The following is a 25,842-nucleotide window of genomic DNA, read 5'->3' on the forward strand; positions in this document are numbered from 1 at the left end:
GCACGCCCCGTCGTTCGCCCGCTAAATCGGGCGTGTGTACAGACTGTCGTTCGCTTGATAAGGATGAGTTTGAGCGATCCGCCCGGCGGATTAGGAGTACTCATCGACAACAAGTTGAATAATCGTACTCAATGCCAAGCCGCTGCAGCTAAAGTGAATAAAATTTTGGGATGCATTAAAAGGGAAATGAAAACTTGAGATGCTAGCATAATATTGCCCCTGTTTAACTCTCTAGTAAGGCCACATCTGGGATATGGAATTCAGTTCTGGGCACCACATTACAGGAAGGATATTGCTGTTTTAGAGCAGGTGCAGAGACTAGCAACAAAATTGATACGTGGGATGGAAGGTCTCACTTACCAAGAAAGGTTAGATAAACTGGGTTTATTTAGTCTGGAGAAAAGACGCCTTAGAGGGGATCTAATTAACACGTATAAATACATCAGGGGGCAATATAAAAGCTTGGCAGATGAGCTTTTTGTCCCTAGGCCTTCTCAAAGGACTAGAGGACATGATCTGCGAATGGAAGAATAACGTTTTAGTCATTTATTTAGGAAAGGGTTCTTTACAGTAAGAGTGATTAAGATATGTAAGCCTGTACCGTCTGAGCGGCCACAACCTGGAGATAGAGACAGGGCGACACAGACAGACATGGAAGCCCCGGGAGGAGAGACTGTGCAGGCAATGTGACCAGGGGGTCCTGGAGGATGAGGCCCACTTCCTGCTACACTGCAGCAAATATACACCGTTGAGGACCGCCCACTTCCAAAGACTCTCCGCCCACATCCCAGATTTCACCTCCACAGATGAGGAGAGGAAACTCTATATCCTATTGGGGAAAGAGGAAAAAACTGTGCAAATAGCTGCCCGATATATCACTGCCTGCCACCAACTGAGAGGAACATGATACCACATGGACTGTATAACCCCATACTCCCCTCCCCTATGGACTATATATCCCATCCCCCCCATACATCCTACACCCTCCTATGGACTGTATACCTATATCCTTCCCTTATTCCCACAATCCCCCTCCCCATTTTAATGTTTTGTTTTTGCTTTGGCAATGCTAAATGTATTTGGTCCTGCCAATAAAGCTTTTTGGATTTGGATATGGGGCCATATGCAATTCACTTTTTCATCCGAGTTTTCTCCCAGGTGATATTTTATAAACTTGTAAAGAAAATGTCGTTTACATCATCAGCAAGCAAACAAATGCTCAAAATAATTTTGGAAGTACTGTTTCACGTTATTTTTGGTATTTTTTCCATCACAAAATGCTAAAACGTTATTTTAAAATCGAAGATGAAAAATTATCTCCTAGGCGAAAAAGTGAATTGCATATAGGCCCATGGAATGTATTGCCACAGGAAGTTGTTATGGCAAATTCTATACCTGCATTTAAAGGGGGCTTAGATGCTTTCCTTGCGTTGAAAGACATCCATGGCTACAATTACTAGGTTATGCCTAATGATGTTGATCCAGGGATTTTATCTGATTGCCATCTGGAGTCGGGAAGGAATTTTTTCCCTTTTGGGGCTAATTGGACCATGCCTTGTAAGGGTTTTTCACCTTCCTCTGGATCAACAGGGATATGTGAGGGAGCAGGCTGGTGTTGTGCCTTCCTCTGGATCAACAGGGATATGTGAGGGAGCAGGCTGGTGTTGTGCCTTCCTCTGGATCAACAGGGATATGTGAGGGAGCAGGCTGGTGTTGTGCCTTCCTCTGGATCAGCAGGGATATGTGAGGGAGCAGGCTGGTGTTGTACTTTGTTCTCTGGCTAAACTCAATGGACATCTTTTTTCAACCAAAATAACTATAAACAGAGCAGTCGGATGATTTTTGTACCGACTCCACAGCCCTGCTGATCCTCTGCCTCTAATACTTTCAGCCACAGCCCCTGAACAAGTATGCAGCAGATCAGGTGCTCTGACTGAAATCAGACTGGATTAGCTGCATGCTTGTTTCAGGTGTGCGATTCAGCCACTACTGCAGCCAAAGAGATCAGCAGGACTGCCAAGCAACTGGTATTGTTTAACAGGAAACATACATATCCCTCTCAGTTTAGATTTCCTTGAGGCTGCTTTCACAGTGGGACGTTACAGGCGCACGTTAGAGCAGCCTGTAACGCACCCCCACCGCACAGCAATGAAAAATCAATGGGCTGTTCACAGTGCCCACGTTGCGTTACACAGTAACGCTTCACGTCAAGACAATGTACCGCATGCAGTACTTTATACGCGGCTAAGCCGCGTTAGACTGTTTGCACATGCTCAGTACGGGTGTTTTTTTTTTATTTTAGGGGCGGGGAGAGGCCGCTACGTAGCCAGGCACAAGGCTACTTGGCATCCACTGCACTTGCAGTGTTTACTCTTTGGAGCGGCCGCTGATTGGCTGGCGGGACCACGTGATGCGGAAAGCTCCGCTCACGTGGTCTCCGCTGTGCCTCCGACAGAGCAGGCGCACCAAGAGCTGCTTGTAACGCGGCTCTTGGTAGCATCCTGCTCCAACACCACCAGGCGTTGCGTTAGGGGACGTTATGTGCCCTATAACGTCCCCTAAATGCAACGCCCTGGTGTGTAAGTAGCCTTAAAGAGGAACTCCAGTGAAAATAATGTAATAAAAAAGTGCTTCATTTTTACAATAATTATGTATAAATGACTTAGTCAGCGTTTGCCCATTGTAAACTCTTTCCTCTCCCTGATTTACGTTCTGACATTTACCACATGGTGACATTTTTACTGCTGGCAGGTGAGGTCAGTAGAAGTAGCTGCTGCTTGCTTTTTCGGCAGTTGGAAACAGCTGTAAACAGCTATCTCCCACAATGCAACAATGTTCACAGACAGGAAACTGCAAGAACCCTGGGTCCTGACATCACACTGTGGGAGGGGTTTCATCAAAATATCAGCCATACAGAGCCCCTGATGATCTGCTTGTGAAAAGGTAAAGAATTCTCATGGGAAAAGGGGGGGGTATCAGCTACTGATTGGGGATGAAGTTCAATTGTTGGACACGGTTTCTCTTTAAAGCACCTATGGAGGCATACATGTAATTAAGGTGCCGGTAGATCTGGGCACATGTTGAAACCAAAACACGATTCACACTGCTCCTGCAAAAGTACCAATGGCTAAGATGAGCGTAATGACTTAATTACGATTTTGCGAAATTTCGCGTAATTAGTGTAATTACGATTATGGCCGTAAGTACATAATCGTAATGAAGAAGGATTTCGTGAAATTCCGTGTAAGCGTAATTTTCGCATTACAGTGGGTATCGCGAAATTACGTTTGCCTTGCATGCAAACGTTCATAAGCGTAGTTTACACCCTTGAACTGCGCATGCTTAGTTTTTACATTAACGCGAAAAAGCGTTTATATGAGAAAATGTGTTAGCGTTCGTCTGACTACCGCTTCTGATTGGGTAATGCGAACAAGTAATTTTGTATAGCTAACAAGTAATTACGAAATTCGCGAAATTACGGGATGGTTTAACGCGAAATTACGTTATGAACGAAACGCGAAATTGCGCGTTGAAAATTACGCTTACAGTATTTAATTACGATTTTAATGGCAATTACGCTACCATAATTTCGCATTGTAATAGCAAATTTCGCATGCGTAATTATAGTAACGCGTAATTTCAAAAATTTCGGCTCAACCCTACCAATGGCGCTAGTTACTATTCCCCCTCCAGGCTGCCATGGACTCTGGGAAAAGACGCGACTCGGCTGCCCTGCTGTTTTTTATTGTAAATTTGAGCTCTGTCTAATGACAGCGCCCATTATTGACCGAGCGCCCATTATATCCTACGGCAGCGCCCTTATTTCCAGCGCTGTTTTGCCATATTCACCCATAGAGGGTTAGAATACCTCATCTGCGGGACGATTTCGCGTGATCATTCTCACTCATCCCTAGTGGCCCGCCTGTCTGCTCCCATGCAGTGTTCTGGCGGTCAGACTCTGCTGTTGCCATCCAGAGAGTGTTTTTGAAAATGAAGGAGACCGACTAGTCCAAAAATGCTACAATAATGCCAGCTGTAAGTGCCCACTACATAGGAATAGAGTGTATTTTGTTCTGAGACAACTGTGCATCGCATAAGAATGTGCACACAAATTCTATATATTACAGTTTTTCATGATGATGTCTTTTTATGCTAATTGTATGGAGCTAGGAACAATTAGAATTAACCTCCCTGGTGGTAACCCCGAGTCAGACTCAGGTTGGAAATGCGCAGCTAAGAGCGGTAACCCAGAGCCTGACTCGTGTTGACCGCCACGAGGTCTATGCAGATTATAGCGCGCAGCGGGCGTTTTCATACGCGTTACCGGAGATGCAGACGCCGGCAGCCATTCTTTCTGTCTTCCGACACACTGTCTCCCCCTGTCGAGATCGCTGCCTGTCGTCATGACGACAATCTCACTACAGGGTTACAGTGCCACCTGGAGTATGGAGGGAGAACTGCAGTGCTGGATCCCAGGAAGGTAAGTCAGGCATCAGGCCAGGGGCCTACTAGCGGAACTTTTCAGTCACGCTGAAACGCTTGCAATTTCCAAATCACATAAGTGCCGAGATTTCATACGCAATTCCTGGAGCGATTTCAATTTTGCCTCTGTAGCCACTGAATAGGATTGCTCCCAATATCCATGCAGCGCTCTGCGATTGCAAGTGGAAGCACCCCCATTGGGTTACACTGTTGCATCGCTTTGCCGATCACCAGCAATTGCTGCGAACATGCTGCCACTGTGCTCCAGGCCTTTGGCCACTCTCAGACGGAGCCTTAACTGTGCGCTATTCAGATTATTTGCCACCCACAAGCTCCATTTGGGTGTAATTAAAACACAGGCGAACTGCGGCTTTCGTAAGACCACACGTGTCAGTGCTTGACATTCGGCAGCAGATAACATGTCGCATCTGAGCACTGACAAGTGCCCTCAGGTCTGACTCAATGGGGGGCTGCCTGTGCACCGCTGGTATACGGAGCGCTAACAAACGCTCAGCCAGTGCATGAAAGCAGCCTACAGGCGGTGAATTCACAACTGCCCTAGGCTCCACTGTAATCAGTGAATGCATGCTTTACATAGCCAAAGCTAATTTATGCTGTAAAAAAAAAGAAAAAAAAAACTTACAATTTTATTTTGGAATATAGAATACCTGAATGAAATACATATAAAAAAAAAACTCCTCTGCCAAAACATTACACAAACCACTGCCTAGAACATGACAGACGGTACATCAAGGTGATAAAGGCCGGTCTCTCTGCAAGATTCAGCAAGAAGTACTGAATTATTTAGCATGGTAGCTGAACACTAAGGCAATAGACGCTCTAATCAGCATTAGTGTTGGTGTTCATATTCGGAGGATCGTTCCAAATTCACCCGCACACCACACTCCGGAACCATTCAGTACTGATCCTGCGGAGAGGGCTGGGGGTCATTTACTTGAGTCCAGTTTAAAGTGAACCTCCGGACTAAAAATGTACTCACTCAGAAGAACTGAAAAGGCTTGGGGGTTTCTTTAACAGTTTCACAGCATCAGAACTTTGTTTTTCTTACCAAAGCATCATTTTTAGCTGCATTTTTAGCTAAGCTCCACCCATCAAAGAAAACTACCTGGGCGTTTTTTCCCTGATGCTGTGCAAAGCATAATGGGATTTCCTATGTTGTTGTTCACATTGCCTAGCTACTGGGTGGGGTGATCAGCACACAGGACAGTTGGAACTGTGTCCCATGCTCCCTATCACCTCCTTTCAACCAAAAACATGGCAGCCCCCATGAAATCAAACATTTGCCTGTTCTTTTAAAACAGGGTGGGTAAGAGATTATATTACCTATCTATTTTAATTAGCATAACTAATGTGACTTAATGACAGTAGGTTTGTTTAGGCTGGAGTTCCTCTTTAACTGACTCCGATACTTCCTCCTTTTGACTTTGGAAGGACAACATGGGCCTGATTCACAAAGCGGTGCAAAGTGTTTGCACGCCTGTGAAAAGCCCTTTATCACGCCTAAACTCAGTTTAGGCGTGATAAAATGAAACTCGCGCGAAGTCCTGTGCGCAACCGCACGGCGCAGTGCCCATTAAACCCTATTGGCGCTGCGCGCGGAATTGCACGTGCAAAACTTTGCGCGCGATAAAGAGCACAAAGCGGTGCTAACTCAGCGGTGAAAAGCTTATCACGCCTAAAGTCTTTATCACGCCTAAAGTCTTTTAGGCGTGATAACTGAGTTATCACCGCTTTGTGAATCAGGCCCAACATATAGATTCACATGAAGCGCAAGTAAGTGAACTCTTCCCGACCCGCCTGCAAAGCTGAATGGTGCTGAGTGTGGAGAATACATCATACAAGAGGGATGCAATGCAGCATGGCACAATAAATGCAACCTACCATCTTATGTTAGGAGCGGTCAACCGAATCTGCACTCCCCAGACCCCCACCAGATCATCTGCACCCTCAGGGCTACCAACAAGAGATCTGAACCCCAGGGCACCCCAAGGAAGAATCTGCTCTGCACAGTCAGTTCACCCATCAGAAGTTCTGCCCCCCCCCCCCCCCCCCCAGGAGACCTTCACCCCCACCAGGAGATCTGCACCCCCAGGGCCCCCCACCAGGAGATCTGCACTCCCAGGGCCCCCCACCAGGAGATCTGCACCCCCAGTGCCCCCCACCAGGAGATCTGCACCCCAAGGGCCCCCCCAGGAGATCTGCACTCCCAGGGCCCCCCACCAGGAGATCTGCACCCCCAGTGCCCCCCACCAGGAGATCTGCACCCCCAGGAGACCTGCACCCCCAGGGCCCCCCCACCAGGAGTTCTGCACCCCCAGGGCCCCCCACCAGTTCTGCACCCCCAAGGGCCCCTCACCAGAAGATCTGCACCCCCAAGGCCCCCCCCCCCCCAGAGATCTGCACCCCCAGGGGCCCCCCACCAGGAGATCTGCACCCCCAGGTCCCGCTGTGCCTCCGGGCTTCGCGCATGCTCAGTAGCCCCTGCAGGCTATGCTGATGAATGTGCTGTAATGCTGGCACCTCGCTCCCTCCCCCTGCAGCCCCGCACCCCCCGGACAGATCCCCACAGGGCGGTGTGACGTCACGGGTCACATGACGCGCAGCAGGCTCACCCGTTGTGCTCAGCCGGGGGAGAGCGGAGCAGCGCGGCCCGTGATCCCTCCGCCAGGACTCTCCGCTCTGACGTCACCCGCACGTGACAGCGCCGCGCCGGAACACGGGGGGCGGAGCGAAGCATCCTGACGGAAGCCAGAGACCTGGAGGAGGCCAGTCATCATCTCTCTCTATACAAGGAGCCTTCCGCCCCGCCCACACTGTGCCCCGCCCCCGAGTGCAGAGCCTGGTGCATGAGGGGAGCCGTACAGGGGGCGGGCAGAGGGTGGGGCATACACCATGCCCCGCCCTCCCTTCGTCCAACTGTGGCGCGCTCTGAATACGAACCCCGCCCCACTGCACGGAGCTGTCTGTCACTCACAGTATTCTCCGCCCTCCGCTCCTCCCACCGCTGTCTGTCAGAGTACGGAGCGCCGGAGGGTTATTCTGAGGTGCAGCTGCCATAGCAACCAGTAGAGTTCTGAAACACTGCAGCAGTCAGAGTGCAGCTTGTATACAGTGTAATGTGCAGCCCCAGCTGCATCTCTTTTGGAGGGACAGTCCCTCTTTGGGGACATTATCCTTCTTCCCCCCTCATTGGTTCCTCTTTTAGGACTCTTGTGCAGATCTATGTAAATGTGTGTATTTTTTATCTGAAAAAATGTCTTTAACCCATTCAGGTTCCGTGGTTTTCACTTGAGAAATGTTCACCTCCCATTCATTAGCCTATAACTTTACCACTACTTATCACAATGAACTGATCTATATCTTGTTTTTTCCGCCACCAATTAGGCTTTCTTTGGGGGGTACATTTTGCTAAGAGCCACTTTACTGTAAATGCATTTTAACAGGAAGAATAAGAAAAAAATGGGAAAAATCATTATTTCTCAGTTTTCAGCCATTATAGTTTTAAAATAATACATGCCTCCATAATTAAAACTCACGTATTGTATTTGCCCATATGTCCCGGTTATTACACCGTTAAAATTATGTCCCTATTACAATGTATGGCGACAATATTTTATTTGGAAATAAAGGTGCATTTTTTCCGTTTTGCATCTATCACTATTTACAAGTTTAAAATAAAAAAAATATAGAAATATTTCATCTTTACATTGATATTTAAAAAGTTTAGATCCTTAGGTAAATATTTACATGTTTTTTTTTTATTGTAATGTTTTTTGTTTTTTTTTATATTAAACATTTTATTTGGGTAGTTTTGGGAGGGTGGGATGTAAGCATGTGATTTATAATGTAAATGTGTGTTTGAATTTTATTTTTTTTACTTTTAGTTGTAGTTTTACATGAGTTTGTTTACATGACGTCACTCTAAGCGTAACACACGCTTAGAGCGACGCATGGGGTACGTTACAGCCAGAAAAAGCGAAGCTTCCGAGAGAAGCTGTCGCTTTTTCTGCGGGGGAGAGGAATCAGTGATCGGGCACCATAGCCCGATACACTGATTGCCTGGCTAACTAACTGCAGGCCGGGAGCGCGCATGCACGCGCGCGATCGGCTGCGGGAGCCCGCGGTAGCGCGCATGGTTCCTGGACGTAGTTTCTACGTCCAGGAACCAAAATAGGTTAAAGGGAACCTGAAGCGAGTAAAATTATTTAAAATAAACACATAAAGTAGCTGCAAATGAAAATGACACACTAACCTCACCGTCAGTTCCTCTCAGAAGCTCCCCATTTTCTTCTTACAGTGATCCCTTCAGCCCGTTTCCACTTGTGCGACACGATTTAGAGGGGAAAATCGCGGCAACGGATCCACATGCGGTTGCGGTTTCGTTGCCGTTTCTATGCAGGTTTTCACCCGAAATCGCTCGCGGTTTTCACAACACTATTTTAACCATGTCAATGCTGGCATGCATTGACATGGAATTTTAAACGAAAACGCAAGCGGAATGCCGGGAAAACCGCAATACTAAAAGGCTTGTGGTTTTCCTATTTAGTTACATTACCGACGAAACGCGTGTGGGTGTGCGGCGTGCAAATTCTGATGAATCTGCCCTGCAGATTTTTTTCTGCACGACAAACCGCACAGAATCACGCAGAAGTGGAAACAGGCCCGTCCACTTCTATTGCTTGTGCGAATTTGCATGCAGATTAGCTGTAGTGGAAACGGGCCCTTCCAGTTCTGACAATATTTTGTCAGAACTGAAATAAACCAGTTGCTGTCAGTTATATGTCAGCAGCTGTCAGTTACAACTGAATGCGCAAGGTAATGTCCATGTTTCCCAATAGCTCAAGTGGGCGATATTACAGTTCAACAGTGTGCTGACCAGGAAGCTGTTATGGGGTAATGGCCATTTTTAAAATGGAGGATGGAGAAATTTAACTGATCACAGCGGACAAATGGGACACAGGAGAGGAGAAAGAGATTGGTGAGCAGACTACACAGGAGGTAAGTATGACCTGTGTATGGTTATTTTGACTTTTTACGTTCAGTTCAGGTTCTCTTTAATATACTCTAAGGCTCCGTCCACATCTAAAATCGCAAAACTCTAGCGATTACCGCTAGCGTTTTGCGGCAGTGATTTTCCTGCGATTAACACGGAAAAATCACTGGACGCTGTAGCTTTTTGGGAGCGATCGCGATTAGTGGTTCTATACATGCTAATCGCGATCGCTCAGGAATCGCTTCCAAAACGCTGCATGTAACGAGTTTGCGGTTAACGCTAACCGCAAAACACCCACGATCGCGGCAGTGAAAACACTGCCATAGCAAACCATTGGCTAGCGGTTTTTAAAAACCGCTACCGGTGAGCGGGAATCGCGTGATTCAAGTGAAAACGACCCCTAAGGGCCTGTTCACCCCTGTGGCATTTTGCATTTTTTTTTAGCGCTGTAGATTTTTAAAAATGCCCTAAATGCGCTAGTGAATGATTCCTTATGGGACAGTTCATAGCACGCTTCGTCCACTTTCTGCTCAGCAAAGCGGTGCCTGTACCAGTTTTAGGGCGATTTTGCTACAATGGAAGGTATAGGAAAAGCGCAAAACGCTCACAAATTGCTTTATCTGGTGATTGCGTTCGCGCTTTTATGAATAAATACATTGTATTTATTCATTTCCGGGTGAAAGCGTTCACTTTCTGACGTCAAGCGCTCTGCAAAAAGCAGAAAAATGGAATCGCTCTGCAAAAGCACTTTGTACAAAATCGTAGAGCGCCGGGAGTGGAAAAGGAAAAAACGCATAAAAAAGGAAAATCACTGGCCTCAGCAATTTCGATTTTAGATGTGAACAAAGCTTTAATGTTATTTATACCCCTTAAATTGATATATTATTTTCAAATGTTACCGTAATATGAAGGAAAATGAACCAGGATAGAAAGGACCAGTTTGGTTTGAATGATAAAACATCATATTTTTCTTATGAAATCTTTATGGTATGGGGGGGGGGGGAGTAGCAGGGGTGTAGCCTAAGTGTCCCTCTTACTGATCTACAAAATGTTTGGAGGTAGGACTATAGCAGCGCACACTGAGTAGCTTCTGCGCTGTCAGAAGACAGCTGAAGTTACTCAAAACACTGTAATTCGTCCGCCAGCAATAGCTGGAAGCCGAATTACATCATTTCCTACCATTCATGTAGACCTGGAGGGGGATAGTAACGCAGCTGGGACTTGTGCAGGAGCAGGGTGAGGCCTGGAACCCACTTCAAAACGCTATCGCTAATCGCAGTCGCTAGCGTTTTGTATGAGCGGTTTGTAAGCGATTTCATGAGCGTTTTCGGGAACGATTTTAAAAAGTGTAATTAATTTGCCAGCGGCTGTGTAGAGATTAGCGATTTTAATTCTGATTGGTCGTTTCAATTAATTTCCATTTTGTTAAAGTGTGCAGTAATGTAAAAACGCTTGCAAAATCGCTCTGTGTAGGTTTTGACGAGCGATTATGCCAGCGTTTATATACTTTACATTGCAGAAACGCTAACGCTCAATGCTTCATGTCCGGAGTCGCTCCAGTGGAATTTGGGCCATCCATTAACATTAGCTGAGCGTTTAGGGAAATTGCTAGCGGTTTGAATCGCTCCCTAAACGCTCAGAAAATCGCTCTAGTGAGTTCCAGCCCTGAGCCGTATATCGGCTGTATCCTGCGCCCAAGTCTGTCGGAGGCGATTTGATTCGTATGCGTCTGTAGGTGTGAAAACATACACGTTTTATCACAGAAGCTAATGTAACTGATAGAGGAAATGCTCCCAGTGCTTCACTGCTGTCTGCTTTTATCTGCATGGGGAAAACACATACAAGTGTGCGCTAGTCAGTTGAATAACATTGGTTCTCAGTTTACCTGTGCAGAAAGCGGAAGGAGGGGCCCCATCCAAGTTCCATGGGGGGGGGGGGGGGGGAGGCAGTGATTTCTAGTTACGCCCCTGCTTTGGTGTAAGGTTTGAACCTTTCTACCAGGGTTTAAATCTTGGCCCAAGCTACTGCGTACAACAGTAAAGAGTCTTTGGTCAAGGCTCCCTAATGATTGTGCGTAGAAATCTTCTTACATTTTATAGGAATTTGAAGTTGTTGTTTAAAGCTTTGAGTTCAAAAAGTATCAGTAATAAATAACACACCGTACTCTTGGAAATAAATCAGTCTTTATTAACAATGTATTTGCCCACAAATAATATTTACACTGGCTCTCGTTACATTGCAAGTGTTAGTGCATTGCTTAATACCGCAGGAACTAAGCGTACAATGTTTCTAAAAACTGGTACAAAGAGTGCAAAGTCTGACTAATGGAAGCCCGATATCCCTCTAGCGCGCCGCAAATCCTCAATTCATGAAACCAACCGCCAGTGAAGAACGCAAAGTCTGGCCAACAAGAGAGCAACGAGTACCTGTCTACACCACATACTCCGAAGGGTGACATTAGGCCAAACAAACTCAAATAAGTCAAATAATAATCTCTGATCAGGGGCCCAGACACTGACCAATTGCTGTACTGCAGGCTGCAGTCTTCCCAGACAGACTCAGACTGTGCCGACCCCCCTTGTAGTATGAACAGTGAGGATGATGCAATCAAGCAGCAGCCACACCCCCACATTCTGAATACAGACTCCCTAAACTCAGTGACTTCACGTGTTCAGCATTTCAAAATTGAATTGTTAGGCCAAATATCAGCCTGCAGAAAACATGGCTGCTTACATACAGACGTTAGAGTCTGGTAATTTTTGTAGAAGGGAATAAAGATGGCAACCCCCATATTAATCTTAGGATTTCTTAAAGCGATTCATAAAGAATAAAGTGTGGTTTTCGCACTGCCAGTGGGTTCAGGACACCGCTTGGTGCATTATTCCCTGCCAGCCTTTCAGTAGAAAAACACTAGAGAAATTTTACAAAAATTTCCAACAGCCCTCCCTGTTGTAGAAAAATATGGCTGTGCCCATTTCATCAACTTTACCGCTACCGTAAAAATATACATTTAGAATAAATAATGTCTCCACACTTTCAGAGCGACGCACTGCAGAGGTGTACGACTCTTCAGGAATGATCAGTATTAAGATGGCCACACACTATACAATTTTTGTATATTTTTTTTTTTCCCTTCAAGATTTATAATCAATTTCTCTGATTAATCGTAACTATTGAATAATCTGACACGTGTAAAAAAAAATGATTAAAAATTCAGAAAAAAATGTCTGTGTCTCTATATTACGAAACTGTCAATCTACCACGCATCGTACAATCTTGCAAAAAGTGATCAGAAAAAAAAAACAGGAAATCCGATCGCAATTTTCCCTCGAATAGAAAAAAAAGCTTTCGAATTGCTGTAAAATCATTTTATTGTATTGTGTATGGCCACCTGTGGTGATAATAGAGACGCCTCTTGGTCCTTGTAAATTCAAAAAGCCTGGTTTCTCATCTGCGGTTTAAACTGTGCGCACGGAAATACTGATTCACTACTAAATCGGCATACACCTCTCTCTGCATGTGTGACAGGTCCTCTTAAAAAAACACCTATTCAGGCACCTTTTTCTGAACGCCTTAAGTAGCTGTATATTTTGGATATTTTTTTGCATATAAACTTCAATTTAGAATGTTTTAGTGTTTGCAATAAAAAATGTAAAAAAACCTGTTGCGGCAGATTTTTAACTGTGAGCTCTTCACTGCACATGCCTCTGGCTGCTGGGACCGCCTCTTCCCAGCCCCCTCAGCTGGAACCCAGCCCCCTTATAATGATGCAAGCATAAAGAGGAGGGGCTACAATCTATCAGTTCAGCAGGAAGAGCAGTCTCACAAGCAGGGGGCGGGGTTTTGAAGAAAGCAGGAAGGGGCTGGATCTCACCAGTGAGGAGACCAACACTAATAAACTGCTGTACCAGATATTTTCATTTTTTTTAAGACTGCAAAAAACAAAAAACATTTTCCTAAATTTTATATAGATAAAATACATTGCTGATAAATGCATTCGAATGAGGGGTTCCTGAACTGGTTTTTATACATACATATTTAATACATTTTCACAACTACGTTACACTCCCAACAACCTTCTGACAATATGTAAAATATACATCATTCTCTATATAATAATCTCTTATATACACAATGTTCTCTCTGCTTCCTGTGGCATCTGACATGCTTGTAATACACAACAGAAACAACCTTTAAAAATAGTTATAAATATGAGAATAAAACTTCTTTTGTTGGCAATACAACACAAGGCCGGGTCATCTCAGGAAAGTGCAGGGGATGCTGTTATTATTGGACATTATTCTAGAATTCCAGACCTACGAAACAATGAAATTTGGCAACTTTCGGCGTTACCGTGGTAACTTGGGCACCTAAAACCTTTGTATGGACCAAGTATCCACATTTCCGGGGTCAGAAAGGTCAGGGATAATATAAAGCTATTCGGCAGTCTTAATGTTCTCATTAACAGTGGATTTTTTTTTTTTTTGCGAATTATCATATTTTCAATAAAGAGAACCTGTAGTAAAAAATAACTGATGAATAAAATTGCTTATTATTATTTTTTTTACAATATTCATGTATAAATTATTTAGTCAGTCAGGGGAAAGGTTATGGTTAGGCACAGGACATGGGGTAAGTCTTGGGTTAGGCACAGGACATGAGGTACGGGTTGGGTTAGGCACAGGACATGGGGTAAGTCTTGGGTTAGGCACAGGACATGGGGTAAGTCTTGGGTTAGGCACAGGACATGGGGTAAGTCTTGGGTTAGGCACAGGACATGGGGTAAGTCTTGGGTTAGGCACACGACATGAGGTACGGCTTGGGTTAGGCACAGGACATGAGGTACGGCTTGGGTTAGGCACACGACATGAGGTACGGCTTGGATTAGGCACAGGTCATGAGGTACGGCTTGGGTTAGGCACAGCACATGGGGTAAGTCTTGGGTTAGGCACAGGACATGAGGTACGGCTTGGGTTAGGCACAGGACATGAGGTACAGCTTGGGTTAGGCACAGGACATGGGGTAAGTCTTGGGTTAGGCACAGGACATGGGGTTAGTCTTGGGTTAGGCACAGGACATGGGGTAAGTCTTGGGTTAGGCACAGGACATGGGGTAAGTCTTGGGTTAGGCACAGGACATGGGGTTAGTCTTGGGTTAGGCACAGGACATGGGGTAAGTCTTGGGTTAGGCACAGGACATGAGGTACGGCTTGGGTTAGGCACAGGACATGGGGTTAGTCTTGGGTTAGGCACAGGACATGGGGTAAGTCTTGGGTTAGGCACAGGACATGAGGTACGGCTTGGGTTAGGCACAGGACATGGGGTAAGTCTTGGGTTAGGCACAGGACATGGGGTAAGTCTTGGGTTAGGCACAGGACATGGGGTAAGTCTTGGGTTAGGCACAGGACATGGGGTAAGTCTTGGGTTAGGCACAGGACATGGGGTAAGTCTTGATTTTGATAGGGCCATGAGGTGAGCCTTGGGTTAGGCATAGTCCATGGAGTAAGGTTTTGGATAGGCACATGCTATGGTGTAAGGCTTGATTTAGGCACACTTGGGTAAGGACTGGTAGAAGCACAGGCCATGGGATAAGATTTAGGTTAGGCACAGTCTATTTGGTGAGGTTTGGGATAGGCACAGAAAACGGGGTAAGGATTTTGGATTGGCACAGGCCATAAGGTAAAGTTATAGATAGCCACAGACCATAGGGTAAGTCTAGGGTTAGGCATAGGTCATGGAGTAAGGTTTGGGTTAGAGTGAAGCTACGGTTAGGCATAGTAATGACAATATGACAATGACTTTATGAGAAAACTTTCAGAAGCATCTCTGTACCGGAACATAACATACAACAGGCCTAGCTGAAGACAAAAACTCCAAATCCCCTCACAGATGATATAAAGCCAAAGATTATTAAATAATAAAAACAGCTGTAAATGTTCTGTAAGATAAGCCTGTAATCTTCACAGAAAATGGAAGTCCAACACCTTTCACAGAAATACAACAGTACTTGTTTTTGATTGGCTAGACTGGTATCCAACAGCCTATTGATACTTGTTCTCATCAGATCCCGCGCTGGCTGCTCCTGACCTGCAATACCCATATACGGCCCTGTGCTGTCTGACCCTGATGAATACTCTCTGAATGGTGCCAGTCAAAGGAACACCCCTGTGGCTTCGACCTATCAGCAGGACTACCATGTCAATGCAGTCGCCGCTACACCGGTAGCCATATCATCTCTTTAAAACAGCAGTCTTTCTTTAATACATAATAAATACACACATAAAAAATTAGCGTTTGCTAAAATATTTAGAGAATAAATATTCGAGCTCTGTCTCTTTAAGGCAATGTACACGCAAGTGCTGGATGCTGAGGGGGCGTGGCAGGCATCAAGGGCGGGACTAGATCAGCAGAGGAAATGACAAGAATTAAATTAGGTTAATATTGCTCTTCAAAGACAAGTGACCAAAAAGGTCAATAGTTCATGTATGTTAGCTTCTAGGACACTGAAAGACTATCAGTCATATGAGAACATACAACCTTTAACCTTTTTTTTAGCTTTTAAAAGAAAATAAAACTCTGGGATTCTAAAAAAAAAGTAATTTTTAGGAGTAGGAGGATAGATACAATTGTTTTTCTCAGTTTATTTTCACCTTGGGTCCACTTTAACCACTTGGGGCCCCTTAAAGGGACACTTAAGTCAAACAAGAAAAATGAGTTTTACTCACCTAGGGCTTCCAATAGCCCCCTGCAGCTGTCCGGTGCCCTCGCCGTCTCCCTCCGATCCTCCTGGCCCCGCCGGCAGCCACTCCCTGTTTCGGTGACAGGAGCTGACAGGCTGGGGACGCGAGCGATTCTTCGCGTTCCCAGACACATTAGCACCCTCTATGCTGCTACATGGTATATATATGATATATGATATATGCTATAGCAGCATAGATGGCACTATTGTGGCCAGGAACGCGAAGAATCACTCGCGTCCCCAGCGTGTCAGCTCCTGTCACCGAAACAGGGAGTGGCTGCCGGCGGGGCCAGGAGGATCGGAGGGAGACAGCGAGGGCACCGGACATCTGCAGGGGGCTATTGGAAGCCCCAGGTGAGTAAAACTCATTTTTTTTGTTTGACTTAAGTGTCCCTTTAAGGACCAAAGCCTTTCTTTTTTTTACCCTGTAATCACTGTGGTTGTCTTAAAGAGATCACAGGGTAATGAACCAATGAAATTGCTGGTTTTAGCGGCGATGTGTGAGTAAGAGTGACAGAAGCATGCAAGCTGGTGTAAATCTACGCCGTGTCAGTTTGGAACTGGCCAAATCAAACACACTTCATACCGATTGTAATTCCCCAACCTGTGCTGCATACAATTTGCATTCAATTTACTTGCACCTCATTGACCATTTGTAATAAAGAACAGGCAGTCAGGGGGTTCGATTTTCTCTTCGGGGGCGGGGCTATTGGTTATTTATTATAACTGCGTTATTAATCAGCAGCGATTTGGCATATGTACAATTATGGCTTTATTTTATAAAACATCCGCCGTGCAGAATCCATTTATAAGGCTGTTAATGTCTGCAGCTTGCTGGCCCCGGGTAAAAGTATTAGTATTTCATAACTAACTACATATTTCATCCCTAGCGTATTAAACACGGCGCGCCCTTATGATGTCATCGTCTTCTAACCTCTTAGCGGCCGCAGACCAATAAAAAGACTCTGCTAATAATATATTTTAAAGTTAATCTTTTTAGCTTGACATAAAATCGTGTGTATAAAAATAGATAAATTGGTATCATTCACGCCTCCAACAAATCACTTTGTGCCCTTGTGCCATTAATTGTATTATATACAGAGATACCTATAAACAATTCATACTGATCTCAGGGCCTGCTGCACATGCGCAAGCTTACGAGAACCATCTAGCTTGCGTACAAAGCTTCAGAATGACTAGCGTTTCTTGTGATAAGAACACAGCGGACAGCCAGTTCCAGAAAGGCCCGGGTCTTAGGCGGCTGTAGCCCCAGGCACGTGAAGTACGGTTGCTACCCAGGGCAGTTTTTAGGCTACTTAGCTCCCAGGATGAGGGTGTAAAAATTGCTCCCTCCCCCCCCCCTTCTTTCCATATACTCGAGCACATAGTATATAGGTAGCCAGGGTGCTCCCTCCTCTCCCCTATAGGTGGCACCGGGATCCCCTCCCATACATATGGCCAGGGTGACTCCTCCCATATAGGTGGCCACGTTTCCCCCTCCCCTCCCATATTTGTGGCCAGGGTGCCTCCTTCCATATAGGTGGTCAGGTTGCCCCTCCCCTCCCATGTATATGGCCAGGGTGACTCCTCCCATATAGGTGGCCAGGTTGCCCCCTCCCTTCTCATATATGTGGTCAGGGTGCCTCCTTCTATATAGATGGCCATGTTGCCCCCTCCCATATATGTGGCCAGGGTGACTCCTCCCATATAAGTGGCCGCGTTGTCTCCTGCTCTCCCATATATGTGGTCAGGGTGCCTCCTTCCATATAGGTGGCCAGGTTGCCCCTCCCATGTACATGGCCAGGGTGACTCCTCCCATATAGGCAGCCACAGTGCCCCCTCCCCTCCCATATAGGTAGCCAGGTTTTCCCTCCTCCCCCTAATGGCGGGGGGGAGCACAGGCACATGCAGGGAGCAGTAACAATTCACCTTCCTGGGATGCATGCACTGTGTCTATCTTCTCCCTCCTAGGCATCCGTCACATTCATAACAGCGCCCCCTGTGATGTTTTGCAATTACATCACCATAGGGGGCGTGGTTAGCAACGCAATAGATTCCTAAAAGGAAGAAGATAGATTGCAGCGTGTGGATCCTGGAAGTTGAGCTGTGAGCCCCCCCTTCAGTACGCCCCGGGAGGTCACAAAACTTTGCTTGCCCCTAAAAAAGGAGGTTGTAGATACCTATGAAAGAGAAGTCTGCATATGGGGAGCATTGAAAAAGGGAAGCTGATGTGCAAGGGAGCCGTAGATGGATGTTATACATGGAATGGAAGGGGGCTGCTGTGCATGGGAGGGGAGCCCCAATATACTTCAGTGTTCTCCCCAGAACTTTTTTCCAGCCGGGTGGCATGAAAAGGTAGCCGGGTGGAGCGTCATGAGAGAATGCAGGGTCGGCGTTTCTCTGTAGCAGAGGAGGAGGTGAGCCGATGACAGCCGGGTGCTCACCAAAACTAGCCGGGTGGTGCACCCGGCTAAAAGAGCCCGGGGAGAACACTGTACTTGGCCTGGGGGTGGAAAAAGAATAAATCCGGCCTTGCATGGTGGCCTGCAGTGTCCAGCTGACATAAAATAACATAGCTTCCTTTGAAAATTCATATTTCAGCCACATATGACAGGTAAAATAATGGTGCCTGCAGTTTAGCTCACCGATAACCCACAATAACTACTGAAGTGACAACATCATGGCAAACAACTACCTGGAAAAAATGTACTTTATAAGAAGTACATTTTAGTGACACAGAGGATTCCCGTTCTGTCCATTATCCGATATTAGCTGCCATTTTAGATTAAAAGAGTCATGAAAACTTGCACTGGTGATTTCAGCCTGTTTAAAGACATTGGCAAGTCTTTGCAATTGTTTAATGCTGATAAATGGCCCTGTGCTCCATACCCTGTGTGTGCTGAAGGGCTGCACAGGGATGGTAAGCAGTGCACCGTCTACAAGTGAGAAGGCAAGTCATGTTTTTCATGCAGGAATGGGCACACACCGCAGCTTGTTTACTATTAGTATAAACAGTGAGGATCTGATTGCTTTAAGAACTTCTCTTGTGGAGCTTCTGGTTTAGTTGTAGGCTAGGTATAAACACATTAAAGGGTACCTGTGAGAAAAGTTAGATCTTTCAATAGAGAGATGCCTCTGAATATTCCAGATCAAAATCTCCTTTATGGAAGCCAGCTTGTGACTTATTGTAGCCTGTGGATGTACAGGACCCCCATTGCAGCACCTGCTACTTAAGTGTAAAGCTTTCTTATATTTATATGTGCTGAAAGTGTACATGTTCTGAATAGAAACATTAATACTTACCTGAGGCTTCCTCCAGCCCGGTGCACTCGGTGGGCAGCTCCATTCCTCTACAATCTTTCCCGGTAATAGGGCCCAGTCACATCAGTCGCGCTGCACTGCACATGCCCGACCGCACGCACTCCCACCATGTTCCTGTCGCCGGGAGAGTTCAGCCCCTGCCCAGTACTACCTGTGCAGGCGCAGAATCCTCCAGGCGATGGGACGGCGATGGGCGGGCGGGCGAGCGCAGCTGGGCATGTGCAGTGCAGCATGACTGATGTCACTGGATCCTATCATCAGGGAAGAACAGAGCAGCCCATGGAATACATGGGGCTGGAGAAAACCCCAGGTAAGTATTAAATGCTGCTATTCAGAACTTCTCAGGTACACTTCAAAATATGTCCCTGATCATCAATGCAATATACCTGAAATATTTTACTTCGTCTTTAAGATCTAGCCATGCCATCACTAGTATACATTATACAACATGAGCTGTTACTCTGTGCCTGTACTGACAGTAAACCAGCTGCAGTGTGTGCTGATCTCTGATAACTCCGGAATGTACAGTATAAGCTGCTGCACTCTGCTTACATTGACAGTAAACCAGCTGCAGTGTGTGCTGATCTCTGATACCTCCAGAATGTACAGTATAAGCTGCTGCGCTGTGCTTGTACTGACAGTAAACCAGCTGCAGTGTGTGCAGATCTCTGATACCTCCGGAATGTACAGTATAAGCTGCTGCGCTGTGCTTACACTGACAGTAAACCAGCTGCAGTGTGTGCAGATCTCTGATACCTCCGGAATGTACAGTATAAGCTGCTGCGCTGTGCTTACACTGAGAATAAACCAGCTGCAGCGTGTGCTGATCTCTGATACCTCCGGAATGTACAGTATAAGCTGCTGCGCTGTGCTTATACTGACAGTAAACCAGCTGCAGTGTGTGCAGATCTCTGATACCTCCGGAATGTACAGTATAAGCTGCTGCGCTGTGCTTACACTGAGAGTAAACCAGCTGCAGTGTGTGCTGATCTCTGATACCTCCGGAATGTACAGTATAAGCTGCTGCGCTGTGCTTACACTGAGAGTAAACCAGCTGCAGTGTGTGCTGATCTCTGATACCTCCGGAATGTACAGTATAAGCTGCTGCGCTGTGCTTGTACTGACAGTAAACCAGCTGCAGTGAGTGCTGATCTCTGATACCTCCGGAATGTACAGTATAAGCTGCTGCGCTGTGCTTACACTGACAGTAAACCAGCTGCAGTGTGTGCTGATCTCTGATACCTCCGGAATGTACAGTATAAGCTGCTGCGCTGTGCTTGTACTGACAGTAAACCAGCTGCAGTGTGTGCTGATCTCTGATACCTCCGGAATGTACAGTATAAGCTGCTGCCCTGTGCTTACACTGACAGTAAACCAGCTGCAGCGTGTGCAGATCTCTGATACCTCCGGAATGTACAGTATAAGCTGCTGCGCTGTGCTTACACTGACAGTAAACCAGCTGCAGCGTGTGCAGACCTGGTGTCTGCTACTTTAGCTGCTGCTTCCTACAGTTGAAAATTGACTCTCTATGCACATTACCTTCCCTGTTTTGTAGTGCTGATAACATCTGCAGACGCTTAGTGTGCCCATACATCACTCGCGGACTGATCGACCTACCGCAACATGGCCACCTGATCCATCTTTTAATAGATTTCTGTCTGAAATTGGTTGAAAGGATTGATCGGGAATGCTGAATAATCCCGGATGCAAGGCCTCAATTAGGTGCTCAGTGGTAACAGTGTTCGAGGATTACTGGTGCCAAGAATCCCCCCTCAGTCTGTTCTGTGTGTGTCTCTCTCTGTCTCCCTCATGTTGGTCTCTCAGTCTTCCCCTCTCCTCTCTCTCTTTCCCCGTCTCCCTCCTTCCCCACATACACTCACTGTCCTGTTACTGTCTCTCACTTTCCTCTCTTATGCTTTCCCCCACTCTCTACTATCTCCTTCTCTCACTCTCCTGTCTCGGTCTCTCTCTCCCACCTAAAAAAAATACAAAATTCAATTCATTATATATCACTAACATCTTCTGCAGTGCCAAACTGTGTACATAGTCATGTCACTGACTGTCCTCAGAGGAGCTCACATCTAATCCTACCATAGTCATAGTCTAATATCCTACCATATTATTATGTATTTATATAGCACTGACATCTTCTGCAGCACTGTACAGAGTACATAGTCATGTCACTGGCTGTCCTCAGAGGAGCTGACAATCTAATCCCTACCATAGTCATAGTCTAATGTCCTACCATATTATTATGTATTTATATAGCACTGACATCTTCTGCAGCACATTACAGAGTACATAGTCATGTCACTGGCTGTCCTCAGAGGAGCTGACAATCTAATCCCTACCATAGTCATAGTCTAATGTCCTACCATATTATTATGTATTTATATAGCACTGACATCTTCTGCAGCACATTACAGAGTACATAGTCATGTCACTGGCTGTCCTCAGAGGAGCTGACAATCTAATCCTACCATAGTCATAGCCTAATGTCCTACCATATTATTATTATGTATTTATATAGCACTGACATCTTCTGCAGCACATTACAGAGCACATAGTCATGTCACTGACTGTCCTCAGAGGAGCTCACAATCTAATCCATACCATAGTCCTAGTATAATGTTCCCCCATATTATTATGTATTTATATAGCACTGACATCTCCTGCAGCACATACAGAGTACATAGTCATGTCACTGATTGTCCTCAGAGGAGCTCACACTCTAATCCTACCATAGTCATAGTCTAATATTCTACCATATTATTATATTGTGCGTGGCTGAGAGAGATCTTTCCCTCCCCTGAAAAATCCTGGGTTTGCCCTGAGCAGTGGTGCCCAGGACGATTTACAGTAGATTACATGTTGAAATCTATTGAAATTAGTGGCCATTGTGTCGCCAGGCGATAGATCTCTCTCTGATCAGATTCTATCAGACAGAAATCGAATCTGGTGGCAGATTGAATAATGTATGGTCACCTTAGGCATAAGCTTCAGACTGTCGTTGAGACCTTTTTGTTTTGTAAACAGCACCCACAATAAGCTTGTATTTTAAAACAGAAGCAAAATCAGTAGTCCAGCAGGTATATTCCATTATTGATCAGCCCTCTGTTCTGGTGAGTATAAGCAGAGTAACACTGAGAGAGCAGCAGGAATGACACATGGCAGTAGTAAGTTAGTATACACAAAAGGCACAGAATCCTCGTCAGCGCATTGTGTGGCGTTAGCCGTATGTACCGCTACCAGGACTCTAGCGAGAGCCATATTATTGCTGTAGACACGTGGCCATCTAAAATCGTCCAGCAATTTTTTTTCTTTTTTGGGGGGGATAGTTTTTAATTGTCTTCTACAAAAAAGGAGACTTTGCTGGAATCGAACTCTGGTAGTATCATGAGGCAGTAGAGGATGAACCACAGGATGAGTCCAATGCGACAGGTATTCCACAATTCACCGTCCAGGGCGAGGGGCGCGGGGGCGGCGGAAGTACCGGAACTCTCTCTGTCGTAGGACGCTTGTTTACTGCAGAAAAAAAGAAAACAGAGTACAGTAAATCCTTGGATTGAGAGGAACTTGGTTTAAAGAGGACCTGAATTCAGAACTTCCTCTCTGCTCTAAAAGATAAGAAACAGCATAATGACCTTTACAGGAAAAAACAATTATTACAGCTGATACAAATCCTGCAATAAATCTGCAGTGTGTCTACTTCCTGCTTTTATGGAAGCAGACATAGGGTTAACAGCCTGTGTTTACACATTAGCTGTTCCTTTTCTGCAAAGGCAGCTGAGATTCCTGAGTTGACACAGCGGAGAGATCAAATTACACTGGTGATTAGTCACAGATGAGGGGGAATTAGACAGGCTAAACTCTCTAAATACATACAGGGTGTATTTCTCTAGACTCCACAGCCCTGCAAGCAACATCTTGATATACAAGCCAGCCGCTGTGATGATGTGATCATGTGACGCATGTATATGTTCTGTATACACGCGTATCGTCATCACAACTGAGGCGATGGGTTTTCTCCTTTTGACACAGCAGGATTGTATTTAATTGCACTTAATCTGAATGCAGGCAAAAGCAACTGTCATTGTTTAAAGGACAACTGAAGTGGGAGGCATATGGAGGCTACCATATTTATTTCCTATTAAGCAATACCAGTTGCCTGGCTGTCCTGCTGATCCTCTGCCTCTAATACTTTTAGCCACAGACCCTGAACAAGCATGCAGCAGATCAGGTGTTTCTGACATTGTTCTGACAAGATTAGCTGCATGCTTGTTTCTGGTGTGATTGAGACACTACTGCAGCCAAACAGAGCAGCAGGGCAGCCAGGCAACTGGTATTGTTTAAAAGGAAATAAATATGACAACCTCCATATTCTTCTCTTAACCACTAGCCGCGTCAGCGGCAGTATATCTACGCCCCACGGTTGTTCTCTAACCGATCCAGGGGCATAGATTTTCGTCTTTTGTTTCTATGGGCGGCGGGCACAAAAACGCATGCCTGCAACCCCTCCCCCCTTTGTTGTGGTGTACTAGCACATCGATCAGTGAATGGGAACACAGTTCCCAATTATTGATTAAAGTACTGGTATGATCACCGACATCAATGATGCCTGCGGTCATTGTAATAATGTAAATAACACAGCCATGTATTACTTCCTGTTAGCATGCATATAGTACACTAATAGTAAATAATGCGTGAGGACAACTTGTGGCCAAATAGTCAAATTACATTTCCATACTTTTTTTTTTATAAAAAGACCTACACATGAAATTAAAATTAACCTCTTATCTCCCACACTCTCCCATATTTACCCAAATAAAACTTTTGCATATAAGAAGAAAAAAAGACTAAATGTATGTCAAAAGGGTATATTACTGTTATTTTTTAAAATATGGGCTTGTAAATAGTGATGGACGCAAAACTGAAAAATGCACCTTTATTACCAAATAAAATATTGGCGCCATACATTGTGCTTGGGAAATATTTTAAACGTAATAACTGGGACAAATAAAATAGGTGGGTTTTAACCACAGAAGCATGTATATTTTAAAACTATAATGGCCCAAAACTGAGAAATAATGTTGTTTTTTTTCCATTTTTCTTATTATTCCTGTTAAAATGCATTTTGAATAAAGTAATTCTTAGCAAAATGTACCATTTAAAAAAGCCTAATTGGTTACAAAAGAAAACAAGATATAGATCATTTTGTTGAGATTAGTAGTGATAAAGTTATTGGCGAATAAAAGGGAGGAGTGCTGACAGGGGAAAATTCTAGTCCACAAGGGGAAAAAACCCTCAGTAGTGAAGTGGTTAAGTTCCTTGTTAAAGGGACTCAGAGCTGAAAAAAACTAAAAAGTTTTATACACACCTGGGGCTTCCTCCGGCCCCATCCGCTCGGATCGCTCCCACGTCGCTGTCCTCCGCTGCCCGCAGCTTTGGGATTCGGGTCCTTCCACTTCTGTCAGTCGGAGCCAGTCTGACGTCAGAGAAGTGCGCTGTTTGCGTATCTCTCCAGCAGCCGTTGGAGAAACACGTAGAGGGCGCACTTCTCCTGCATAGACTGGAGCCGACTGACAGACGTGACTGGACCCGGTTCCTGAAGCTGCGGGCAGCAGAGGATGGCGGCTTGGGAGCGATCCGTGCGGATGGTGCTGGAGGAAGCCCCAGGTACATGGGTAATGCAAGTGTTACTAATGTGCAAATATGGCTTTGTGCGGGCGTGGCATGTACCCGCCCATGTGTAGTACAGCGGGGCTCGTACACGGACAGAAGTGTGGCCACGAGAGACTATCCGATGAGCCCTTTGTGGATGGGCTTAGAGGGTCCCAGTGCTGGACCGCTGGGGTGGAGGATGACGGGGAGGCCCCTGGTCAACCTCTACTAAGGTAAGTTTCAAACTTTATTTCCAATTCCCACTCCAGGTTCTGTAAGAGAGAGCGGCGGTCCTCGGGGGACATTTGTACTGATGCTAGAGTCTTGGCTAAGAACAGACCAGCGTGTGTACAAGCTTAATGCTGTTTACTGTAAATCCAAAAAAACTGATAAATCATAAGATTGAATTTCTGTTCAGGCCGGGACTCATAACGACCAGAGAATAAACGCATAACACAGTAAGGAAGGAGCCAACCCTCCACTATCTTGTACTCCATGCCTGGCATGCTCTGCTGCTGCTCCAGGGGGAGCCAGTGAGACACTGAAAACATGTGACAATTCCATTATTCTGCAATAAGCATACTTTGCTTCCTTGTTATCTGACTGTAAAATGACAGCCAAAGAAA

The 25,842-nt window shown here is 45.5% G+C and overlaps 2 protein-coding genes across 6 annotated transcripts in view; both read right to left on the minus strand.

Annotated features, from left to right (window-relative positions):
* Positions 1 to 7,188, minus strand: part of DICER1 (dicer 1, ribonuclease III) — a 95,173-nt gene extending 87,985 nt beyond the window's left edge. For all 3 annotated transcript variants that reach the window (XR_011024179.1, XM_068254733.1, XM_068254732.1), the window contains exon 1: positions 7,116 to 7,188. The gene's annotated coding sequence lies outside the window, so the exon portion shown is untranslated. The remainder of the gene's footprint in view (positions 1 to 7,115) is intronic.
* A 12,810-nt stretch (positions 7,189 to 19,998) lies between these two features.
* Positions 19,999 to 25,842, minus strand: part of CLMN (calmin) — a 170,930-nt gene continuing 165,086 nt past the window's right edge. For all 3 annotated transcript variants that reach the window (XM_068254734.1, XM_068254735.1, XM_068254736.1), the window contains one exon: positions 19,999 to 23,080. In XM_068254734.1, coding sequence (XP_068110835.1) covers positions 22,897 to 23,080 — 184 coding nt within the window. In that variant the 3' untranslated portion in view covers positions 19,999 to 22,896. The remainder of the gene's footprint in view (positions 23,081 to 25,842) is intronic.

Source organism: Hyperolius riggenbachi, chromosome 9, assembly GCF_040937935.1.
Source record: "Hyperolius riggenbachi isolate aHypRig1 chromosome 9, aHypRig1.pri, whole genome shotgun sequence".
NCBI lineage: Eukaryota > Metazoa > Chordata > Amphibia > Anura > Hyperoliidae > Hyperolius > Hyperolius riggenbachi.